We start from the raw sequence: 21,459 nt of genomic DNA, 5'->3' as shown, positions 1-21,459 counted from the left end.
CTTGAGCTCAAACTTGACCTTTGACCCTTGTTTGGCTGTTACTGTACTCTGCCTTTGTATCATATGCCAAAAATAAGGAGTCGTGCAAAGGCAAAAGGCAGTAACTGACATATAATTAATATTTGCTTGCTGTCCCCCATACTTACATCCATTATAAGAACACCTAACCAAGGTCTAGTCATCATGGTATGTGTTTTAAATTATATAGAAGACCTTTGGTTGTTCCTATTTAGTGCTATAATGATCAGGATAGTGCGGCAACACTAACAACGTTAAACAGTATGACAGTTACAGATAAACAGATAAGTAAAACGTAAACAGATAAGTAACTTTGCAGTACAGAATGAATAAATGCAAGAAATATTTTCACAATAAAGATAATTTAATTATAATTGAATACAAATGTTTGTTTAAAAAAAAAAATAATTACAGAGGAGCAGTAATTTATCAATTTGCAACAAGAATATTTCATATTCATTAGGCGTGTTTAGGCCTTTATTTTGAAATAGCAATAAACATGAAAAATAATGAAAGATTGGTAGAAAGCTCAGTTTGTTTTTATACCAAGAGTTCAAAAAAATAACACCAATTAAATTATCTAAAAAAAAAAGTCAGATTTTTAAAAAAATATATATAAACAAAAATATTATGGATTCTCGATTTGTGATACGGCTGCCAGCTATAACGCACATATGCGCTCTTTTTATGCGTTTATTAGAGGTTGAATTAAAATGACGGTGACAGTTAAAGGGTTAAGGGCCACCAAACTGCTCAAGATGCACAGTCAACGAACTCGACTTGGATTACTGCTTTTTAATTCTGAGATAATATAGACAGAGTCAACCGAAAAAACGTTGGAATGACTTTTACCATTTAGGTTAGCCTACTTTGTACGGACGTTAGCGACAACTAGCTTAGTGCTATATGTGTAAGATCTGACATGAACACCAGCAAGAAGGAAATATGGCTCAAAGCCTCAAACACGTATGGATTGTTGTGGATACAGCAGATGACGTGCATTGCTATGGATTATGGATTATGCATCTTCCATGGATTATATCGGATTGCATGGAAAAGGTAGGATGCCTGTGTATTTAATAATTGGTTTTCGGCGTCTGATGTGAGGCGAGTGTCAGCGTCAACGTTAGCGCTAACTTACGTGACACAGATTAAATTTAGCTAGCTCCGGGCTGTCACTGACAGATCTGAACTATCGCACTGAACGAAAATAACATTTATGACAACCTATTAGCTTGCATACCATCTAAGTATGGCTTGTTCGCCTTGCTTTGTTTCTGATTGCATACTTGGAGCAGTTTGTCTTGCCAACGATATATTGTGTGCATGTTACGTGGTTTGGTGACGATTAAAGAGCGGCAAACTTTGACAGTATGACAAAGCCAGAGTACAGTAACATCACAGCGGCACCGTAACATCTCTCTTGATGCCAGGCTAAACAAAGTCAGAACACCGTAACTCAACTTCAGCGTGCTGGAACAAAGGCAAAGAGCCGTAACAACTGTTACGGTGTTCTGCTGTGGTTTCTCGTATGGTTTTGGATGTTACGGTTGTCATGGCCCTTTATTTTCTCGTTAAAACAATCAAATTGACTCACGATATTTATTCACATGATAAAGGAGGTCTCAAATACCACAAAAATGACACTAACTCATTTTTGACCAAACATGATGTTACGGCGTTTTGCCTTTGTAGGGCAGTATAAATATACTGACACTGTATCTGTATGTATGCCTGGAAGACACACCCTCCTCTGTGTGCGAGTTATTTCTAAACTCTTAAATACCTTATTACCTTTTGGTGTACTTCTTTGGGAATGAGACCTTTGTACCAGTCGCACTGAGACATTTCATATAGTGATAAACTATATTATAGTGATTAATTTCAGAATGACAATGTTGCTGTTTTAAAAATGAATAACAAGTAGATTTGTAGAAGACAGTGCTAAATTCATTAGGCTAAATCCCATAGTCGAAAACTGTTTATTTCCATGTTCAAATAATTTACCAATACATACTTTATACAACAAATGATTGAGAGAGTCCTATAATTGTCCTCTGCTGCGTCAATAGAAAAAGGTGCTGAATTGATGTGCAAAAGTGATGCATATAAATATATGCATTCGGAAAATGACAATCCAAAATAAAAGCATTCCTAAAATGCACGAAACCGTTTCAACAACACTGAGGAGGACGACTTTCACGAAACATTTATCCTCAGCATTTACGGGCTGTTGGTTTATTTACATTTATTTAAATGAAGAGATGAATATTCATGCTGCATAAACAGTGTTGGCATGATGTTCATAGTGCAATGTGCTATACAATGGTTTTATGCCTTGATTAGCATTTAGGCCTATTCAAAAGCATATTTACAAGACATTCAGTTGAATAAGTGTAACTACAGAGAACATCATCAAGGCACAATTCAGCTCACATTTTCAGGACTGTTTCATTCACTCTAAATAGCAAAATACAGAATCAATGCTACGCGTGGAATGTTCCGTGTTTGTAAGTGAAAAAAACGTGTTTTTTTTCTTCTGAATTGCAATATATTTGACAATAAAGCTGTTTCTTCCAGTAGACGTGCAATTCCAAATGTAGACATGACTAGGGCTGAGAACGAACAGTCGGTTTGGAGGAGATACAAAGAAACACACTGATATACTTTGGCTCTTAACTGTCTTTCTAAATGCAGGAGAATCAGTGTTTCTGTGGATCAAGGCTGATACGCCCACAGCGTGACAGTCTTATCAGCTGAAGAGGACAGGAAGGAAAGGTCTCTGGTGTGCCATCGGCACTGGATCACTTTATCACCGTGTTCAGCGACTACAGTAACCGGCAGGGTTTTGGTGAGATCACCTGGAGAAAAGCAGAGAAAATTCAATTCATAAAAAATCCCATAAAAATATTATTTCCATAATGTGAGATGAATAAGTACAGTGGGATTTATTATTATTATTAAATACATATTACAATACATTAAAAATAATAATAATAATAATAATATATATATATATATATATATACACTGTATATATATATATATATATATATATATATATTAGTAATTAATAGTAATGAGAATAAAAAAAAAAATTCTTCAAAAAAAAACACATTGAAAAAAATAAGAAATGGAATTCAAGCCAAGCGTTGCTTCTTTTATGCGCCAAAGGAAAAGTGGGATTTCATTTTATTAATAGTAATATGTTTAATAATAATAAAAACAATATTAAAATTCAAAACCAATTAATTAAAAACAACAATTTAAAAAAAATTATTATTAATATTACTACTACTTATTTTTAAAGCTAATTTAGTGAAAAGAACTGACAATATTCCTTGAATTGTTTTGTTTTTTCAATTTTATGATAAAATATAGTAATTAATAATAATAATAATAAATTGATAGGATAAAAACAGATATTAAATGGCATTCACAAGCCATATTACTTCTGCAGTGTGATAAAAAACAGTGGAATTTAATTTTAGTATTAATAATATTAATAAATAACAATATTAAAATTCAAAACCAATTCAACAATAAAAAATAAAATAAAAATAATATATATATATATATATATATATATATATATATATATATATATATATGTATATATATATATGTGTATATATATATATATATATATATATATATATATATGTATATGTGTATATATGTGTATATATATATATATATATGTGTATGTGTATATATATATATATATATATATATATATATATATATATATATATATATATATATATATATATATGCATTGATTCAACAAGGTGCTGAAAGCATTCTTTAGAAATGTTGGCCCATATTGATAGGATAGCATCTTGCAGTTGATGGAGATTTGTGGGATACACATCCAGGGCACGAAGCTCCCGTTCCACCACATCCCAAAGATGCTCTATTGGGTTGAGATCTGGTGACTGTGGGGGCCATTTTAGTACAGTGAACTCATTGTCATGTTCAAGAAACCAATTTGAATTGATTCGAGCTTTGTGACATGGTGCATTATCCTGCTGGAAGTAGCCATCAGAGGATGGGTACATGGTGGTCATAAAGGGATGGACATGGTCAGAAACAATGCTCAGGTAGGCCGTGGCATTTAAATGATGCCCAATTGGCACTAAGGGGCCTAAAGTGTGCCAAAAAAACATCCCCCACACCATTACACCACCACCACCAGCCTGCACAGTGGTAACAAGGCATGATGGATCCATGTTCTCATTCTGTTTACGCCAAATTCTGACTCTACCATCTGAATGTCTCAACAGAAATCGAGACTCATCAGACCAGGCAACATTTTTCCAGTCTTCAACTGTCCAATTTTGGTGAGCTCGTGCAAATTGTAGCCTCTTTTTCCTATTTGTATTGGAGATGAGTGGTACCCGGTGGGGTCTTCTGCTGTTGTAGCCCATCCGCCTCAAGGTTGTGCGTGTTGTGCTTCACAAATGCTTTGCTGCATACCTCGGTTGTAACGAGTGGTTATTTCAGTCAAAGTTGCTCTTCTATCAGCTTGAATCAGTCGGCCCATTCTCCTCTGACCTCTAGCATCAACAAGGCATTTTCGCCCACAGGACTGCCGCATACTGGATGTTTTTCCCTTTTCACACCATTCTTTGTAAACCCTAGAAATGGTTGTGCGTGAAAATCCCAGTAACTGAGCAGATTGTGAAATACTCAGACCGGCCCGTCTGGCACCAACAACCATGCCACGCTCAAAATTGCTTAAATCACCTTTCTTTCCCATTCTGACATTCAGTTTGGAGTTCAGGAGATTGTCTTGACCAGGACCACACCCCTAAATGCATTGAAGCAACTGCCATGTGATTGGTTGATTAGATAATTGCATTAATGAGAAATTGAACAGGTGTTCCTAATAATCCTTTAGGTGAGTGTATATATATATATATATATATATATATATATATATATATATATATATATATATATACACACAATTTTAAATTGTTCATAATTATATAAACTATATAAAATTCTAAGCAAAATTAAGTGAAAAGAACTGACATTACTTATTTCTTTAATTGGTTTTGAATTTTAATATAGTAAATAATAGTCAAAACATGACATTCACATTGCAATGTGGCAAAAAACTCTTTGAAATTAAATGTTATTAATAATAATAATAATACACATTATTATTATTATTATTATCATTAGGATTAAAACATTAAAATTCAAAACCAATTAAATAAATAATTGAAATTTAAATCATAATAATAAAATTGTTATAATATATATATATATATATATATATATATATATATATATATATATATATATATATATATATATATGTATATGTATATATACACCAACATATACACACACAAACCCGATTCCAAAAAAGTTGGGACAGTGTACAAATTGTGAATAAAAACAGAATGCAATGATGTGGAAGTTTCAAATTTCAATATTTTATTCAGAATACAACATAGATGACATATCAAATGTTTAAACTGAGAAAATTTATAATTTTAATGGCATCAACACATTTCAAAAAAGTTGGGACAAGGCCATGTTTACCACTGTGTGGCATCCCCTCTTCTTTTTATAACAGTCTGCAAACGTCTGGGGAGACAAAGTTGCTCAAGTTTAGGAATAGGAATGTTGTCCCATTCTTGTCTAATACAGGCTTCTAGTTGCTCAACTGTCTTAGGTCTTCTTTGTCGCATCTTCCTCTTTATGATGCGCCAAATGTTTTCTATGGGTGAAAGATCTGGACTGCAGGCTGGCCATTTCAGTACCCGGATCCTTCTTCTACCCAGCCATGATATTGTAATTGATGCACTATGTGGTCAGGCATTGTCATGTTGGAAAATGCAAGGTCTTCCCTGAAAGAGACGACGTCTGGATGGGAGCATATGTTGTTCTATAACTTGGATATACCTTTCAGCATTGATGGTGCCTTTCCAGATGTGTAAGCTGCCCATGCCACACGCACTCATGCAACCCCATACCATCAGAGATGCAGGCTTCTGAACTGAGCGCTGATAACAACTTGGGTTGTCCTTGTCCTCTTTAGTCCGGATGACATGGCGTCCCAGTTTTCCAAAAAGAACTTCAAATTTTGATTCGTCTGACCACAGAACAGTTTTCCACTTTGCCACAGTCCATTTTAAATGAGCCTTGGCCCAGAGAAAACGCCTGCGCTTCTGGATCCTGTTTAGATATGGCTTCTTTTTTGACCTATAGAGTTTTAGCCGGCAACAGCGAATGGCACGGTGGATTGTGTTCACCGACAATGTTTTCTGGAAGTATTCCTGAGCCCATGTTGTGATTTCCATTACAGTAGCATTCCTGTATGTGATGCAGTGCCGTCTAAGGGCCAGAAGATCACGGGCATCCAGTATGGTTTTCCGGCCTTGACCCTTACGCACAGAGATTGTTCCAGATTCTCCTAATCTTTGGATGATATTATGCACTGTAGATGATGATAACTTCAAACTCTTAGCAATTTTTCTCTGAGAAACTCCTTTCTGATATTGCTCCACTATTTTTCGCCGCAGCATTGGGGGAATTGGTGATCCTCTGCCCATCTTGACTTCTGAGAGACACTGCCACTCTGAGAGGCTCTTTTTATACCCAATCATGTTGCCAATTGACCTAATAAGTTGCAAATTGGTCCTCCAGCTGTTCCTTATATGTACATTTAACTTTTCCGGCCTCTTATTGCTACCTGTCCCAACTTTTTTGGAATGTGTAGCTCTCATGAAATCCAAAATGAGCCAATATTTGGCATGACATTTCAAAATGTCTCACTTCCAACATTTGATATGTTATATTCTATTGTGAATAAAATATAAGTTTATGAGATTTGTAAATTATTCCATTCCTTTTTTACTCACAATTTGTACAGTGTCCCAACTTTTTTGGAATCGGGTTTGTACACACACACACACTGTTATTAAATGCTGATATGAAATATTAATACTAATATTAAACTGATATGAAATGTCACCCAGAAAGCATATTACTTCTGTAATGTGACATTTACTGTCATTTTGAGTGAAAATATTAATTTGACAAGAACTGATTAGATCAAGAAGTGGCAGGAGACTTTTTATGACAGGTGGTTGGAGAGAGGGTTGAAAAATAAGAAATAATGATGTGATGATATTAACATCGTTTGTAGCACAACCTACCTTGAAGATCAGTGATCATGACTTTGTTGTCATAGGACCCGGTGAGCAGATAGTGAGCACCAGGAGAAAAGCGCACAGAACGAACATCGCTGGTGTGCGGGCGATACGCCTGGACGCTGCGCCCGCCTCTGATGTCATACAGCATGCAGCGACAGTCCTCCAATCCGGTGGCCATGAGCCGCCCACTGGGGTCCACTGCCACTGAGGCCACAGCACTTCCTGTCACATGACACAACAATACAGATGATCCAGAATTATTACTATTATTATCATATGATCAGATTTTATATCATTGTTGTAGTTTTTCATCATTTTTATTGTGATTATTATTATTATTATTAATTTTCTTTCTTTGTTTGCCACTGAATTGGTTTTGAATTTAATATTGTTTAAAAATAATTATCAATATTATTATTGTTATTTTCATATAATGTTGTGTGTTATGGTGTTGTTGTTATTACTATTTTTATTCTTGAATATTTTTTGTATTGGTTGCCAATGAATTAGTTTTGAATTTTAATACTGTGTTTAATAATAACAGCAATAATAATAATAATAATATTTATTTTTATTATGGTTATTTTCATGTAATATTTTGTATTATTATTATTATTATCATTTTTGCTGTTATTGGTTTTGTTGTTGTAGTTATTATTATTATTATTATATTGTATTTAATATTTTTTTGTTGGTTGTCACACGATGTTCTAAATAAAGGCTTGTAAACAAGCTGAAGACTAAAATTTTACTGTTTAATGTTTTTTTTTAGTACTATTTTTCTTTATTCATTTTCATAATAATTTCATAATGTATTTAAGTCCCTCAGTGGTGTATATAAGCTCAATCCTTAATGTACCTCTCCAGAGAAACATAAAGGCATGATGGGGTGAGAAGAAGGAGAAATATAAAGGCATGATGGGGTGAGAGGGAGGAGAAACATAGAGAAACCATTACAGCTGTCATGAAGGGGTGAGGGAATAGAGAAATGGGGAACAGAGAAACCTGGAATGAAGACCACCTCTCATGTAGCCTTATTCTTCTATGCCTGTTTCTCTCCTATGCTGACACATGTACAAAAATATTAAATCTCTTGGCAAAGTAACTGGTGTAGCTTCCGTGTTTCAACAATAATGGGGAAAAGCATGATTTTCAAATCTACAGGAGCTGAGAGGAAACGCACACCTGTTCCATGCACAGCCGTCCCAACCACCTTCACACAGCTGGGCACGCGCAGATCCCAAAACCTCACCGTCTTATCCTGAGATCCGGAGGCAATCATCCACCCGCCCCACGTGTACAGAGACAGAATGTGCCCTGCGTATCGTACAACACAGGGATATAACGTCCTGTTATAGACACCGAGGGCGTAAATAAAGAGGAGGGTTGGCGTGTGAGAGCACCTGTGTGTCCGCTGAGCGCGTGCAGGCCCTGTCCTCTCTGGCAGTCAGTGGTGTAGATGTTACAGTCTCCAGCCCCAGCACTGATGAGGATGGCACCTCCGCTCTCGGGACCCTCCATAAACGCCAGGTCTCTGATAGTGCCGTCATGCATGCTGAACTCTAGATCCGGCCCTGCAGTCCAATGCACACACACTACCCTGTTAATATTGATATATTTCATTCCAAGAACATTTATCAAAAAAAATATATATAAAAGGTAACTGTTAAAAAAAAAACATATAAAGGTCTCACTTTTAATCAGTTTAAAGCATCCTTTCTGAATAAATATGATAGTAATTTATTACCAAAAAAATGACTAACCTCAAACTTTTTTTATCTTAATATATATTAAATTAATATACAATATATAAAATTGTAAATATTTATACAATTTATTTAGAAAGTCTGTGACTTTGTATCTTACATCTTGTGAATTTCTCTTTAATTGTAATATTATTGAATATCTTATCAAATTTTTCCATTTATAAATGTTCATTTATTGCACTTAATGTACAACAACCATTTAATGCACACAGTAATTACAGTACTATATATATATATAGATATTTTTTTTTTTAAGTACTATAAAAAAATAAAAAATGATATATATAATTTATCACAAAATAAATTAATATATTGTGAATAATACAAATGTATATAAGAAAATATATATATATATATATATTTAAAATATTCATATACGTTATATATTTAATACTATAATTTAATATTTTACATATTATAAATTCTATATATATTATTGCACATTGGTTGTTGCCGTCAATGTGTGCAGTAAATGGTTGTTGTACATTAAGTGCAATAAATAAAAAGATATAAAAGGTAAAATGAAATAAGATATTCAATAATATTCAAATTTTAAAAAGCCAAATACAGTCAATTACAGTACTACAATTACTTTCAGTGCATGTTATGATTTAGTAGGAAAACATTGTGTGATCTGACATTATTAGGCACATTACCTGTGGCGTTGCAGGTTTCTGCGTTGAAAGGAAGAACTTTGACATACTTGTCATTGGAGCCCGTGGCAAGAAGCTGCCCGCAGGGACTCCAGGCCACACAGTAAATAGAGCCTTTATGGTGTTTAATACGCTTGAAGCAGATGTCAGGCTGCTTTGCTGGAGCTTCAGTGCTATACAAGAAGAACAGACAGAGGGAATATATAAATCACAGATGTATGTCAGTTTTTCCCGATATTGTGCAGCCCTAAAAGCGTGTTAAATACGGAGCACATGCCTGTTTTTGAGGGACTGTGGGTAAGTGCAGACACGCAGTGTTTTGGAGTTGGAGCCGATTGCATAGAGAGTCCCAGACGGGTGGAAGGCGACCGCGCGCACAGCCTGCGTGTCCTCCAGCGTCTCTACTGCAACGAATGGGGATTTGGGTTTCTCATCCTGAAACACACTGTCATGATATCTCAGCATTAAAACAAGCTCACAAAGCAGAGTTACTTCAGCTTGGTAGGGTTGAGAGCTTTGAGAAACCTCTGGTTGACCAGCACCGGGGACTCGTCCAGAGACGGCACCCCCCGGCCTCCTCCTTTCTGAGGGGTGCTGCTGATCACCGGCGTCTTGTCCCGGCCGGAGCCGCTCTCTGGGGTCTGTTTACCGGCTCCGCTCGCTTCCGTACCGTTGCACTGCTGAGCCAAAGCCTGGACGTCTTCTCCCAGATCTTCCATACCCACATTCAGTTCCTCCAGTTTCTGAATGGACCTACACAAATTATCAAGACAACGATGGCTGATGGTGATATCCAGAGAGCAAGGTGGCGATGGCTGAGATATATCAAATTAAATATATATATAAAATGTATATATAAAATGTAATGATAGCAAAGCAATCATTTAACTGTAAGATATATGGACAGGCAAATATGCTGGCTCGAAAATGTTATATGTGCACAGGTAATGTAAACTTTTTAGAGCTTACTGTACATCATTTTACACGGCACATCTATGGTGTAGATATAGGAAAGCTAAAATGAAAAAGCTTCAGGTGGCATTTAATGATGCATTAAGAATTTTGCTTAAACTCCCAAGGTGGACAAGTGCAAGCCAAATGTTCGTATCTAGGGATGTTCATTGCATGCTGTGTTAAGGAATTATATAAATAATTTCTTGTGTCGATTGGGTGATTCGAGAAATACAATCATAATGGTCTTAAATGATCCTATATCAAGTGATACAAGATTTTCCTCCTGGTTATGGAAGCACTGGAACTCAAGTTTGTATGTTCTTAAATAATGTTTGGTGTATGTAAATCTATGCAATGTTTTTTTCTTTCTTTCTTTTTTTTTTTTTTTTTACTTTTTGATATGGACCCAAGGGTCTGGAAAAAATAATTAATAATAAAAACAATTGATAGATTCACAATTTTTTTTTAAATAAATTGAAAAAAGTTATTACAACTAGTAATTATTAAATCTATTTATAAAATATAATTTCATAAAAATCTCAAAAATATATACATTTTTACAACATGTAAAAAAAAAATTATGATTAATTAATTAATTAATAAATGACAATTTATACATAATATAAATAATGAGAAAAAAGATGTTCACCAAAAAAATCTAAAGCAATAAAAAAAAAATGATATTATGAACTGCTGATATTTGATAAAATTAATAATGGGAAATATGTATAGTAAAGATTTTTACAATGTAACTCAATTTACAAATATTACCAGATTAACTATATTATGTTATCAGTATATTATCAGAAGACAGATTTAATGAATAATGCCAAAATATACCTGACGCAATGTAATTAATCATTTTTACATTAATAATTTTTACATTTTTATCATTTACATTTCGTTACATTAATGAAAGCAAATAAGATGATCACAAAATTGCTGAAAAGCCATGACATTTTTTTTTTTGGTATAAATGAAATATAATAAATTGCTGGTAATCTCAAATTTTAATTTATCACTAGGAATATATGACAAATAATAATAAATGATTTTAAGATGAATAATATTATATAATATAACAAAGCACATGCTATTTATATTATCCCTGCCTGAAAGTAAAGGCGCATCAATAAATCAAGTGAAACAAATGAGAGTCTGTGGCAAGACGCTCTTACTTACAATCTCATACTATCATCTGTATCACCAACAGAAGGCAAATAATCATTCAACAACACTGCGGTTCCAACACATCTGGATGCCTGCGTACACGAGGCACCTGGATCTGACCTGTTCAGGAACTTCTGTGTGAGATTGTGCTGTGCTGCGTCTGTGGGCTGGTCTGGAGGATGAACTCCACCTTCCAGCAGCATCTGATGGTACAGCTGTCTCTGCTGCTGCTTCTGCTCAAGATGCTGTTGTACTCGCAGACGCTGACGCTGGAACTCCTGCATCTGCTCCTACACACACACACAGTTCACCTTCAATTCTGTCATCAATTACTCACCCCTATGTCGTTCCAAACCTGTATGACTTTAAAGACATCAACATCTCCTTTTGTTCTCCACTGAATACAGTCATATAGGTTTTGAATGGCATGAAGGTGAGTAAATGACAACATAATTGTCACTTCTTTAAAGGGATAGTTCACCCAAAAATTCTGTCATCATTCACTCACCCTCATGTTGTTCCAAACCCATAATATAAGTCTTTTGTTCATCTTTGAAACACAAATGAAGATAATTTTTATTAAATCTGAGAGATTTCTGTCCCCCCCATTGAAATTCTATTCACCCAAACTCTGACGCATCAAAACGTACATAAAGAGATCCATATTAATCAAGCGGTTTAATCCAAGTTTTCTGTCTGAAGAGACACATTGCAGAGCATATTGAATTTAGGCTTTATTCAAATATAAACATTGATCAGCGAACAATGAGCAACAAATAGGTAAACAAATAGAGCTTTCCTGTAGCTCAGTGGTAAGAGCATTGCGTTAACAACGCAAGGTTGTGGGTTCGATCCCGGGGGATTGCACATACCTATGTATAGGATAATGCAATGTAAGTCGCTTTGGATAAAAGCATCTGTCAAATGCGTAAATGTAAACAGAAGCTCAACCGTACTTGATTGTTGCTCAATGATGGCGTTGATGGCGTGACACATGAAAATGATCCTCATTGGTTCTTGCATGTCAAGCAAACATGCTTGAGCTTTCGTTTGCCATATTTGAGTGCTCTGTGTACATCAGCTGATCAATGTTTATATGTTTATAATAGGCATGGGCCGGTTACCGGTTTCAAGGTATACCGCAGTTTGAAAAAGTCACGGTTTCAAAACACTAAAATGTTCTGTTTTATACCGTTCCTGCAGTATGAGTATATTTATCATTTGCATTTGGGAATATAACGTGCACCAAACCATCCGTAATGAGAATTTTTATAAATCTGTTGTCAACAAAGAGAAATGTCTCCCTGGGTCTCCCTGCGGTTTTACGCCAAAATAAAAGCTCAATGGTTTAACGTTTGAAAGCAAGACATCCATAAATGGTAGTATTGTAATTTTACTGTTGTTCTGTAAAGTAAAAAATAATAATGATAATAACTGACAATTATTATTTATCAGAAACAATCCATATGTTAATGTTACATATTATTATGAATGGATAATAAATACTCTTTTTTTAAATTCATTTTACAGTAAAATAGTGTATATTATTGCAATAGTAATGTCTTTATTAATTTAATAAATAAAAAATAATAATACTTTTTTTGGGGGGGTGGGTAAGTTCCAGTTTTCCTTATTTTTTTGTCTTTAGCTGATCCCATGTATGGCTCACTAAAGTGACCGCATTTTATTTATTTTTTTCAGAAAATAATTCAATTATTTATGTTCTCATTATTGTTGAGCTGCAGCTTTAGGCTCACTTAAGTGACTGCATTTATTTTAATTTAATTAAAAAGAATTCAATTATTTATTTTATTATTTAACCTGACATATATGTGCACTACTGTTCCAAATATTCTATATGAAAATAAAATACATTGTGTTCAATAGAAAAGTTTTTTACCCAGATATTTAAAAATAACACATTTTAGAGTTGTAATCGCAATACCGCAATACCATAAAACCATGATATTTTAGCTTATGGTTCATACCATCAAAATCTCTAGGCCCATGCCTAGTTTATTAAAGCCTGAATTAAATCTGTTCATCATATAAAGCGATTGTGTCTCTTCAGAAGATGGATTTATATTACGATCCCTTCATGAATACACTCAAATCTCTCAGATTTCTTTACAAATATGTGCGTTTCGAAGATGAATGAAAATCTTACGGGTTTGGAATGATTCGAGGGTGAATAAATGATCTTTGGGTGAACTGACCCAGACAGCAACATAGTGTCGGCCCAGAGTCGTGTACCAGATGTGGGCCGGATCTGGGCCGACACTATGTTGCAGTCGGGGAACCCTTTAAGTTCCTGGGCATGTACTGGGATTATGTTTCTGGTTTAAAAGGGAACTAATATATTACCTCTGGTGTTTCTCCTGAACCCATGACTCCACCATCCCTGCCGGGAGTCAGTGGAGGACGCAGTGAGTTCGTTTCTCCGGAGCCGTTGATCCTCTCGGCCTGGGCTTGTGCTCTGGAGGAACAGGACAACGCCAGTCAACATCTTAATATCTAAGGATGCACAGATATTAAATTCAGGCTGATACAATAAATTGATCATTCATTTTACGCTATGACCAATCAGAATATTAAAATTATACACTGTTCTCTGGAAACACATAGAAAATAGAATAATAATTTGTTGTTGTTAATAGTATTTTAAAAGATGATCTTGAAAAGTGAGCATTAGATGACGGTAAAAGTAATCTAAATGTAAAAATAGAGGGAATAAGCATGAACTAACAAATAAATATACAATAAAAAGTTTGAGGTCTGTAATATTTTTTTATTGATTTTGAAATAAGTCTCTTATGTTCACCAAGGCTAGATTTATTTGCTCAAAAATATAGTAAAAACTCTAATATTGTTCTGTATTATTACTATTTAAAATATCTGTTTTCTATTTGAATTTATATTAAAACTTAATTTATTCCTGTGATATTCCAGTCCTCCAGTCTTCAGTGTCACATGATCCTTCAGAAATCATTCTAATATACTGATTTGCTTCTCAAGAAACATTTCTGCAGTTGTGCTGCTTAATATTTTTGTGGAAACCGTAATAAATTTTTTCAGGATTCTATGATGAATAGAAAGTTCAATAGAACGGTGTTTGAAATAGAAATCTTTTGTTTTTACAGTCACTTTTGATCAATTTAATGCATCCGTGCTGAATAAAAGTATTAATTCTCTTAGTAAAAAAAAATAAATCTTTCTGACCCAAAACTTTTGAAGAGTACTGTAGATTTATTCGAAAAATCAATATTAATATCTCTATCTTTTGCTAAAAACTGTGACACTGGCATTATGATTTCTGATCTACTTATCTAGTATACAACACATTTTTAAAGTATATTGACTGGCATAGAAAGTTTGTTTTGGACTTAACTAGTAAAGCTTCCCGTGTCTATTTCTGTGGGTTTAACTGGATTAGAAGAGTTAAGCTTGACCACCATATGTTGAATTTCACCACTCATAGTAACGCCTGACTAGAGTAACAACGCTGCATCTAGGGCATGAATGTCAGACTAGATTTTACAATTTCATACTTTAAGGTGAAGTGTGTAATTGTTTATGACTAATACTTATGACTTTCTTTCTTCCGTGGAACCCAAAAAAAGATTTATGTCCATACAATGAAAGTCAATGGGGTCCAAACATTGGACCCCATTGACTTTCATTGTATAGACAAAATAACACAGGGACTGAGGAGAAGTCATTTTTGCATGAACTATCCCTTTCAGTGAGAACACGAGCCCACCTGTCTGGCGACTCACTGAAGACGTTGCTCTCAAATGTGTTTTTGCTCCCGGGATACCCAAAGTTGGCGAAAGACTGCGACATGGCCGTTGCTTTTCCGTCGCCTTCAGTGCTTTTCTTTTCCCTTCCCACCAAACCGTGCGACAGTCCATCCAGGGCTGGATTGAGAGAGCGCGACATGTAAGTATCCGCCGATTGGGGTCGGCGTAGTGGCGATGCCGGGCAGGGCGAGAGTTTGGTGAGCAGAGGCGTGAGAAGGTCCGCGTGACCCGTCCGGGCCGGTTTGATGAGCCGGTCCACGTGGATGCTGAGGGTCTTCTGCTCAAACGCGCAAGCGAAGACCGATGGCGAGAGGTTTTGCAGCCAGGAAAGCAAACTCAAGTCCAGTTCCTCGCAACCGTTCCCGCACAGAACGTCGACAGCTAGGAGAACTTCCTCCTCGCTGATCTCCTCTCCAGTCGCTTTGCTCTGGCAGAATTCAACGCAACATTCGTAGAGTATTCCTTTGATGAGGAGCTGGAACAGACGGTCTCCGCTGGCTTTGAATCCCACTTCGCTCAGTTTGCGGTCCGCAGGGATGAATTCGGCCACCATGGAGCAGGCTTCCTCGAAGCAGTGGACGCGGGCCGTGCTGGGGTTCCAGTCCTTGAATTCGGCATGGTTGGTGAGGCGCGGGAGCGTGAGGAGCAGACAGAGTTTGCTGTAGTCATCTTTAGTCGGGCAGAACTCTTCCAGGGAATGGAGGGACTTCACCGCGTCCTGCATGGTCAGCTCCAGCTGGAGGAGGGAAAGAGAGAGAGGTCATCATGGGATGCTTCCTGAATAAAACCACCTTTTGGGCACATTCTGAGTCAAGATGCAAGAGGTTTAATGTGAGATGGCTCAAAATATTTTTTTATTCAATCTTATTTATTTATTTATTTATTTATCAGTATTAAATGCTACTTTAATGTTGCAAATGATAATATATTGAATTAAACTTCTTCCATTGTTCATAAATGTTATATATATATATTTCAGACTATTTTATGGTACAAATGATAATGACAGTAGTAAACAATTAATTTTGCATAAAAGACAAGCGTTATTTATTTATTTATTTTAAAGGCTATTTTTGTGGTACCAAAATAATAATTAAAATTATTCTATTTTGCATAAAAGGCCAGTGTCATTTATTTATTTATTTATTTATTTATTTATTTATTTATTTATTTATTTATTTATTTTAACGCCTATTTTCAAGGTACCAATAATAACAATAAAGCAACATTCAATACTAATAAAGAAATTAAATAAAATAAATAATGCTAGTCTTTTCTGCAAAATGGAAGTTTAATTCTACATTATTATTATTCATGGTACAAAAAATTACAATAATAATAATAATAATGTACAATTAAACATTGATAATTTTGTATAAAACATGAGCATTGTTTATTTATTTATCAGTATTAAAGACTATTTTCATGGGACAAATATTATTATTATTACTGATAAATAAATAAATAAATAAATAAATAAATAATGCTGGTCTGCTTTTATGCCAAATGAAATAAGTTTACTTTTATATAATAATAATAATAATAATAATCAATTACACTTTTTTCTGTTTTGCATAAATTATTTATCAGTATTTTAGGCTATTTCTGGCAAAAACTTATAATAATGATAATACAATATAGAATTAAACATATTCCATTTGACATAAAAGACAAGCAAAATGGATATTTTTAAGAACAGCATGATGGCATTTTGTTCATACGCATAAAGACTCACATTCTCAGGGTCATCTGACGCAGATATGGCGTTGTTTACGCACAGAGCTTCCAGAAATTTCTGTTTTAGGATGATATATCGAAACCTGAAAGAATAAATCAATAAAAAAAAAACACTGAAACAAAGAACACATGCTTGGGTGTCTGCAAAAGATTCCAAACCGACGTCGCTCACCTCTTCCTGTCAAATTTATCCAGGCACTCCAAAGGCTGAATGAACTGCAAAATCTCCTCCCATTGCCCGTCTAAAACAAGTTGCCTTAGAAAAAAAAAAAATCGAAAAAGTCCCAAAATTAGTTCACCTACCCAGTTAAAGAAGTGATGCCACTGCAAAAAATGCAAGTGTACTCAATCCTTCAGCAACTTTTGCTTAGTCCACACTTCATTAAGCAGCACAACCATTTCTTAACGACGACACAGTGTTTTCTTAAAGTAAATGGCTGCTAAAATGGCCGTCGTAGGTAGAATTTTTTGGGGGGAATATATAACAAGAATACTATAAAAATAGTTTCAGAAACCTATACCTATAAATGCCTTACTGATTCCACGCTTTTGAACAGTAGTGTATTAGAATCACTAAGCATACATTTGTTGTTTAGGTTTTTAAAGACTCACCTCAGGAAGAGCATATCATCTGAATAAAGTCCATTAATGACGCCGCTCTCCTTCTCCAGCGCCAGCATACTGATGTGCAGCTTTCTGGAGTTCAGAAAGTCCAGGATCAGCTTGATTATCTCCGCTTCTTTAATGTTTATAATCTCCTCTGCAGTCATGGTGTCAGATTCCTGAAGGGACAGAGGGAGAAGGTTATCTGTGAGCAAGGACAGTGTGTGTGTGTGTGTGTGTGTGTGTGTGTGTGTGTGTGTGTGTGTGTGTGTGTGTGTGTGTGTGTGTGTGTGTGTGTGTGTGTGTCTTTGACCTACTATCCCTATAAGGGTAATAAATCCTCTACAACGTGGGACCACAACAGCCTCCACCAACATATAAAATGTCAAAATTTAAATCTAACTAACAAATAAATAAATAAATAAATAAAACTTTGTGGTGGTTAGGTTTAAGGGAAATAAATATTTGAATATACAGTCAAAACAAACAAACAACCAAATAAATAAATATGAGGGTAAGGTTTAAGGGCAAGAAAATATCAATATATCAGTATGTTAAACCAAATATATACTAAATATACATACATGCATAAAAAATGTGAGGATTGGGTTGAAGGGAAAGGAAATATCAATACCTCAAAAATATCAATATATTAAACCAAATAAATAATAAATGTAATAAATATATTTATTTGAAGTAAAAAAAAAAAATTAAATTGTAAGATTTGAGTTAAGGGGGTAGAAACATAATTTCCCAGTATATTAAAACAAATAAATAATAGCTAAATAAAAGCATTTCATAAACTAATTATAATATTACAAACAAACAAATAAATAAATACGGTGAGGGTTAGGTTTAAGGGAAATAAACATCAATATCTCAGCATATTAAACAAAATAAATAATAAATCCATGCATTAATAAATAGGCTACACTTATACATTTAAAATAAATAAAGTAAGTAAGTAGGCTAAGTGAGGGTTATAGATTATAGAATGGTAACATAAACTCGGTTTATTAAACCAAACAAATAGCCTACTATAACTAACTAATAAATACAAATATTTATAAGGAGTTTAGAGTTCGTCTGTAGTAATTATGATTAACTATATAAAAAACACAAACACAATAAAAATATATGGTATGACCCCATTATGGTAAGTAAATTATTCAGGCATGCTGCTAAGTTAATCAAGCGTATATTACATACATCATTTAAGTAAACCACGTGACCCAGAGAAAATAAAAGTCTGGATTTATTATAAATGCAAATAGTTGCATGCAAGTACTGCGACAACTTGAGCCATATGCAGTACTGTCAGCACAGAGAAGCTTGCGTTTGAATGTGGAGACAGCATTGGGGAGCCTATATTTAGATTATTGATCTCACCTTTTTATTAACTGAATGCAACCTCGAATCTGTCATTTTCGCTAACATTTACATATTTAAACAGTATGCATGCCCTGTCTGGCCCCCAAAGCAACGCAGTGAAGCTTTAACTCTCTGCGTGCTTGCAAGACACCATTAAAAAGATCCATGCAGCATTTCCAAAACCTTACCTAAAATCAAGCCTCAGCCAAGCCCGAATTGTTTAGTCAATCTTCTCCTGCGCGTTCCTTCCAACGCGGATTAGCGCGAGCTCAGCGTTCCGTCGCCCGAGCGTGAGGTGCGTTTATCCCTACAATGGCTCGGATGTCCCCACCCACCTTCCGCCTGTCTCACTCTCCATCAGCAGCGGCGGAGAGGCGCGCCGCGCCGCGCCACGCCACGCGCGCGCCGCTCCGGTCACACCCACCGAGCGAGCGCTCAGCTTCATTGTTCTTCACTGGTTGAGGTCAATTATGAGTTTGGGAATCGCAAATATGACATGATGCGAATTCAAATGATTTGAGTTGGAATATGCAATGGACAAAAACATAAATATTTAACATACCTTAACCCTTTCACGCATAGTGGTCACAGTGGACAGCTATTAAAAAAGCATTTTCTTGAATTTGCACGGGTTTTTATGGCAAAGTTGCACATCAGCCTCTTCATTGGACCCTGGTGCATCATCCTATAAATTGCAACCAAGTGGCAAGCCGTTGTGTTTCGATTTTTTCCCCCTCCAAACCAAGATGGCCAAGGGTCAGTCAGACAAGCCAAGTTGCTCCGGAATATCCACCCATTCCTTCTATCCTACGAGACTCTTGTAGGTAAAAAAAATATTGCAGCATCAAGCAATATCTAATGAGTCATATCACAGTAAAATTTTCCAAGTTTTGATTTTAGATTGAGAGAAAACTCTGATTAATCACATGTCCACTGTAGTGGACGTCATGCATCAATTGCTATATTTCAGCTACAATTCATAATTATAATGTGAATATTGTTTTTGAAACTTAAAACTTAAAAACTTAATCTGCAGTGACTTTTTTTACTGTAAATAAATATTTACAGTAAAAAAAGTCACTGCAGATTAAGTTTTTAAGTTTTACTACAAATTTGTATTTGTATTATTATAATGTGATTTTCATTGGCATCGAAAAAAGTCATGTGATTACATAATGTATGACACTTGTAATGCATTACTTTACTTGTTAGATCAAAAAGTAATCTGATTTCTTAATGCACATTATTGTAATGCGTTTCCTTACTCATAACATCAAAATGTAATCTGATTATGTAATGCGCGTTACTGTAATGTGTTTATTTACTCATAACATCAAAAAGTAATCTTATTGTGTAATGCATGTTACTTGTAATGCATTTCTTTACTCATAACATCAAAAAGTAATCTGATTACATAATGCACATTATTTGTAGTTAAATACTGTACTTGTTAGATCAAAAAGTAATCTGATTATGTAATGCATGTTACAATACATTACTCGTAACATAAAAAAACAAATCTGATTAGGTAATGCATGTTACTTGTAACACATTACTTTACCTGTAACATCAAAAAAGTAATCTGAATGCGTTATGCATGTTACTTGTAATGCGTTACCCCCAACACTGATCATTTCAGATGAGATTGAAAAAACGTATCGCTAGGTTTTCTCAGAGGAGGGCTATGATAGAAATGTGCATGTCCATCTTGAACATAATCAGAATTATCAGCTAATAAGGGTAAATCTCCATACTCTGGTGCACTGGAGGGAGCATCTGAGTGGTTTCCACAGTTGTACCTTGACAGGCTGTAGAAAATTCTGATGGAATCACGTCCTCGTGTTCTGATGTCAAAGATACGCGAAGTGCAACTTGTATGAAGTTGTATGAAGCCTTTGCAATATTTTGCATTTATATTTTTTGTATATATTTTATAGTTTTCACATGATTTGATATAATTGTATTGATTAGTTTGTTAAATTCACATACTTTATCTGTTTGATTATTGTCTTAAATTTAATACAGTATATATTCAGTTTAAACCATAACCGCATGCTGTCCACTCAAGTGGACATCTGAAGATCTCTTTGAAAAATGTGTAAAAAAATAAAATAAAAATCAATTCTTGTTTTTCATGCCCTAAGAGCAATAAAAACACATAGGGAAAAAAATCCTGACTGAGGTTATCATAATTCATGCATGAAAGGGTTAA

General features: G+C 34.9%; 1 protein-coding gene across 1 annotated transcript; it reads right to left on the bottom strand.

The window, feature by feature from the left end:
* Positions 1-1,982: 1,982 nt before the first annotated feature.
* On the bottom strand, positions 1,983-20,301 carry wdr47b (WD repeat domain 47b). Its single transcript, XM_082139823.1, has 15 exons — positions 19,810-20,301; positions 19,436-19,701; positions 17,886-18,055; positions 17,446-17,529; positions 17,272-17,356; positions 15,497-16,272; positions 14,101-14,212; positions 11,857-12,026; positions 10,138-10,365; positions 9,890-10,057; positions 9,616-9,785; positions 8,597-8,767; positions 8,379-8,510; positions 7,197-7,415; positions 1,983-2,879 (listed from the first exon to the last, which is right to left on the bottom strand). Exons 3-15 carry the CDS (start codon positions 18,041-18,043, stop codon positions 2,737-2,739), a joined length of 2,616 nt encoding a protein of 871 aa, XP_081995949.1. The 5' UTR covers positions 18,044-18,055; positions 19,436-19,701; positions 19,810-20,301; the 3' UTR covers positions 1,983-2,736.
* Positions 20,302-21,459: the final 1,158 nt, after the last annotated feature.

This window comes from Leuciscus leuciscus, assembly GCF_965113295.1.
Source record: "Leuciscus leuciscus genome assembly, chromosome: 15".
Lineage (NCBI taxonomy): Eukaryota > Metazoa > Chordata > Actinopteri > Cypriniformes > Leuciscidae > Leuciscus > Leuciscus leuciscus.
Note: the sequence above shows the minus strand (reverse complement) of the source record. Positions and strands in the feature narration are given on the sequence as shown.

Bases quoted from the DNA above. Each gene is read 5' to 3' on its own strand.
- wdr47b (XM_082139823.1), bottom strand. From the start codon at position 18,043: ATGACTGCAGAGGAGATTATAAACATTAAAGAAGCGGAGATAATCAAG. The intron at 10,058-10,137 runs GTTTCTCAAAGC...ATATCATGACAG, and splicing joins CCGGTGCTGGTCAACCAGAG to TGTGTTTCAGGATGAGAAAC. The intron at 8,511-8,596 runs GTGCTCTCACAC...TACGATACGCAG, and splicing joins CGCGCTCAGCGGACACACAG to GGCACATTCTGTCTCTGTAC.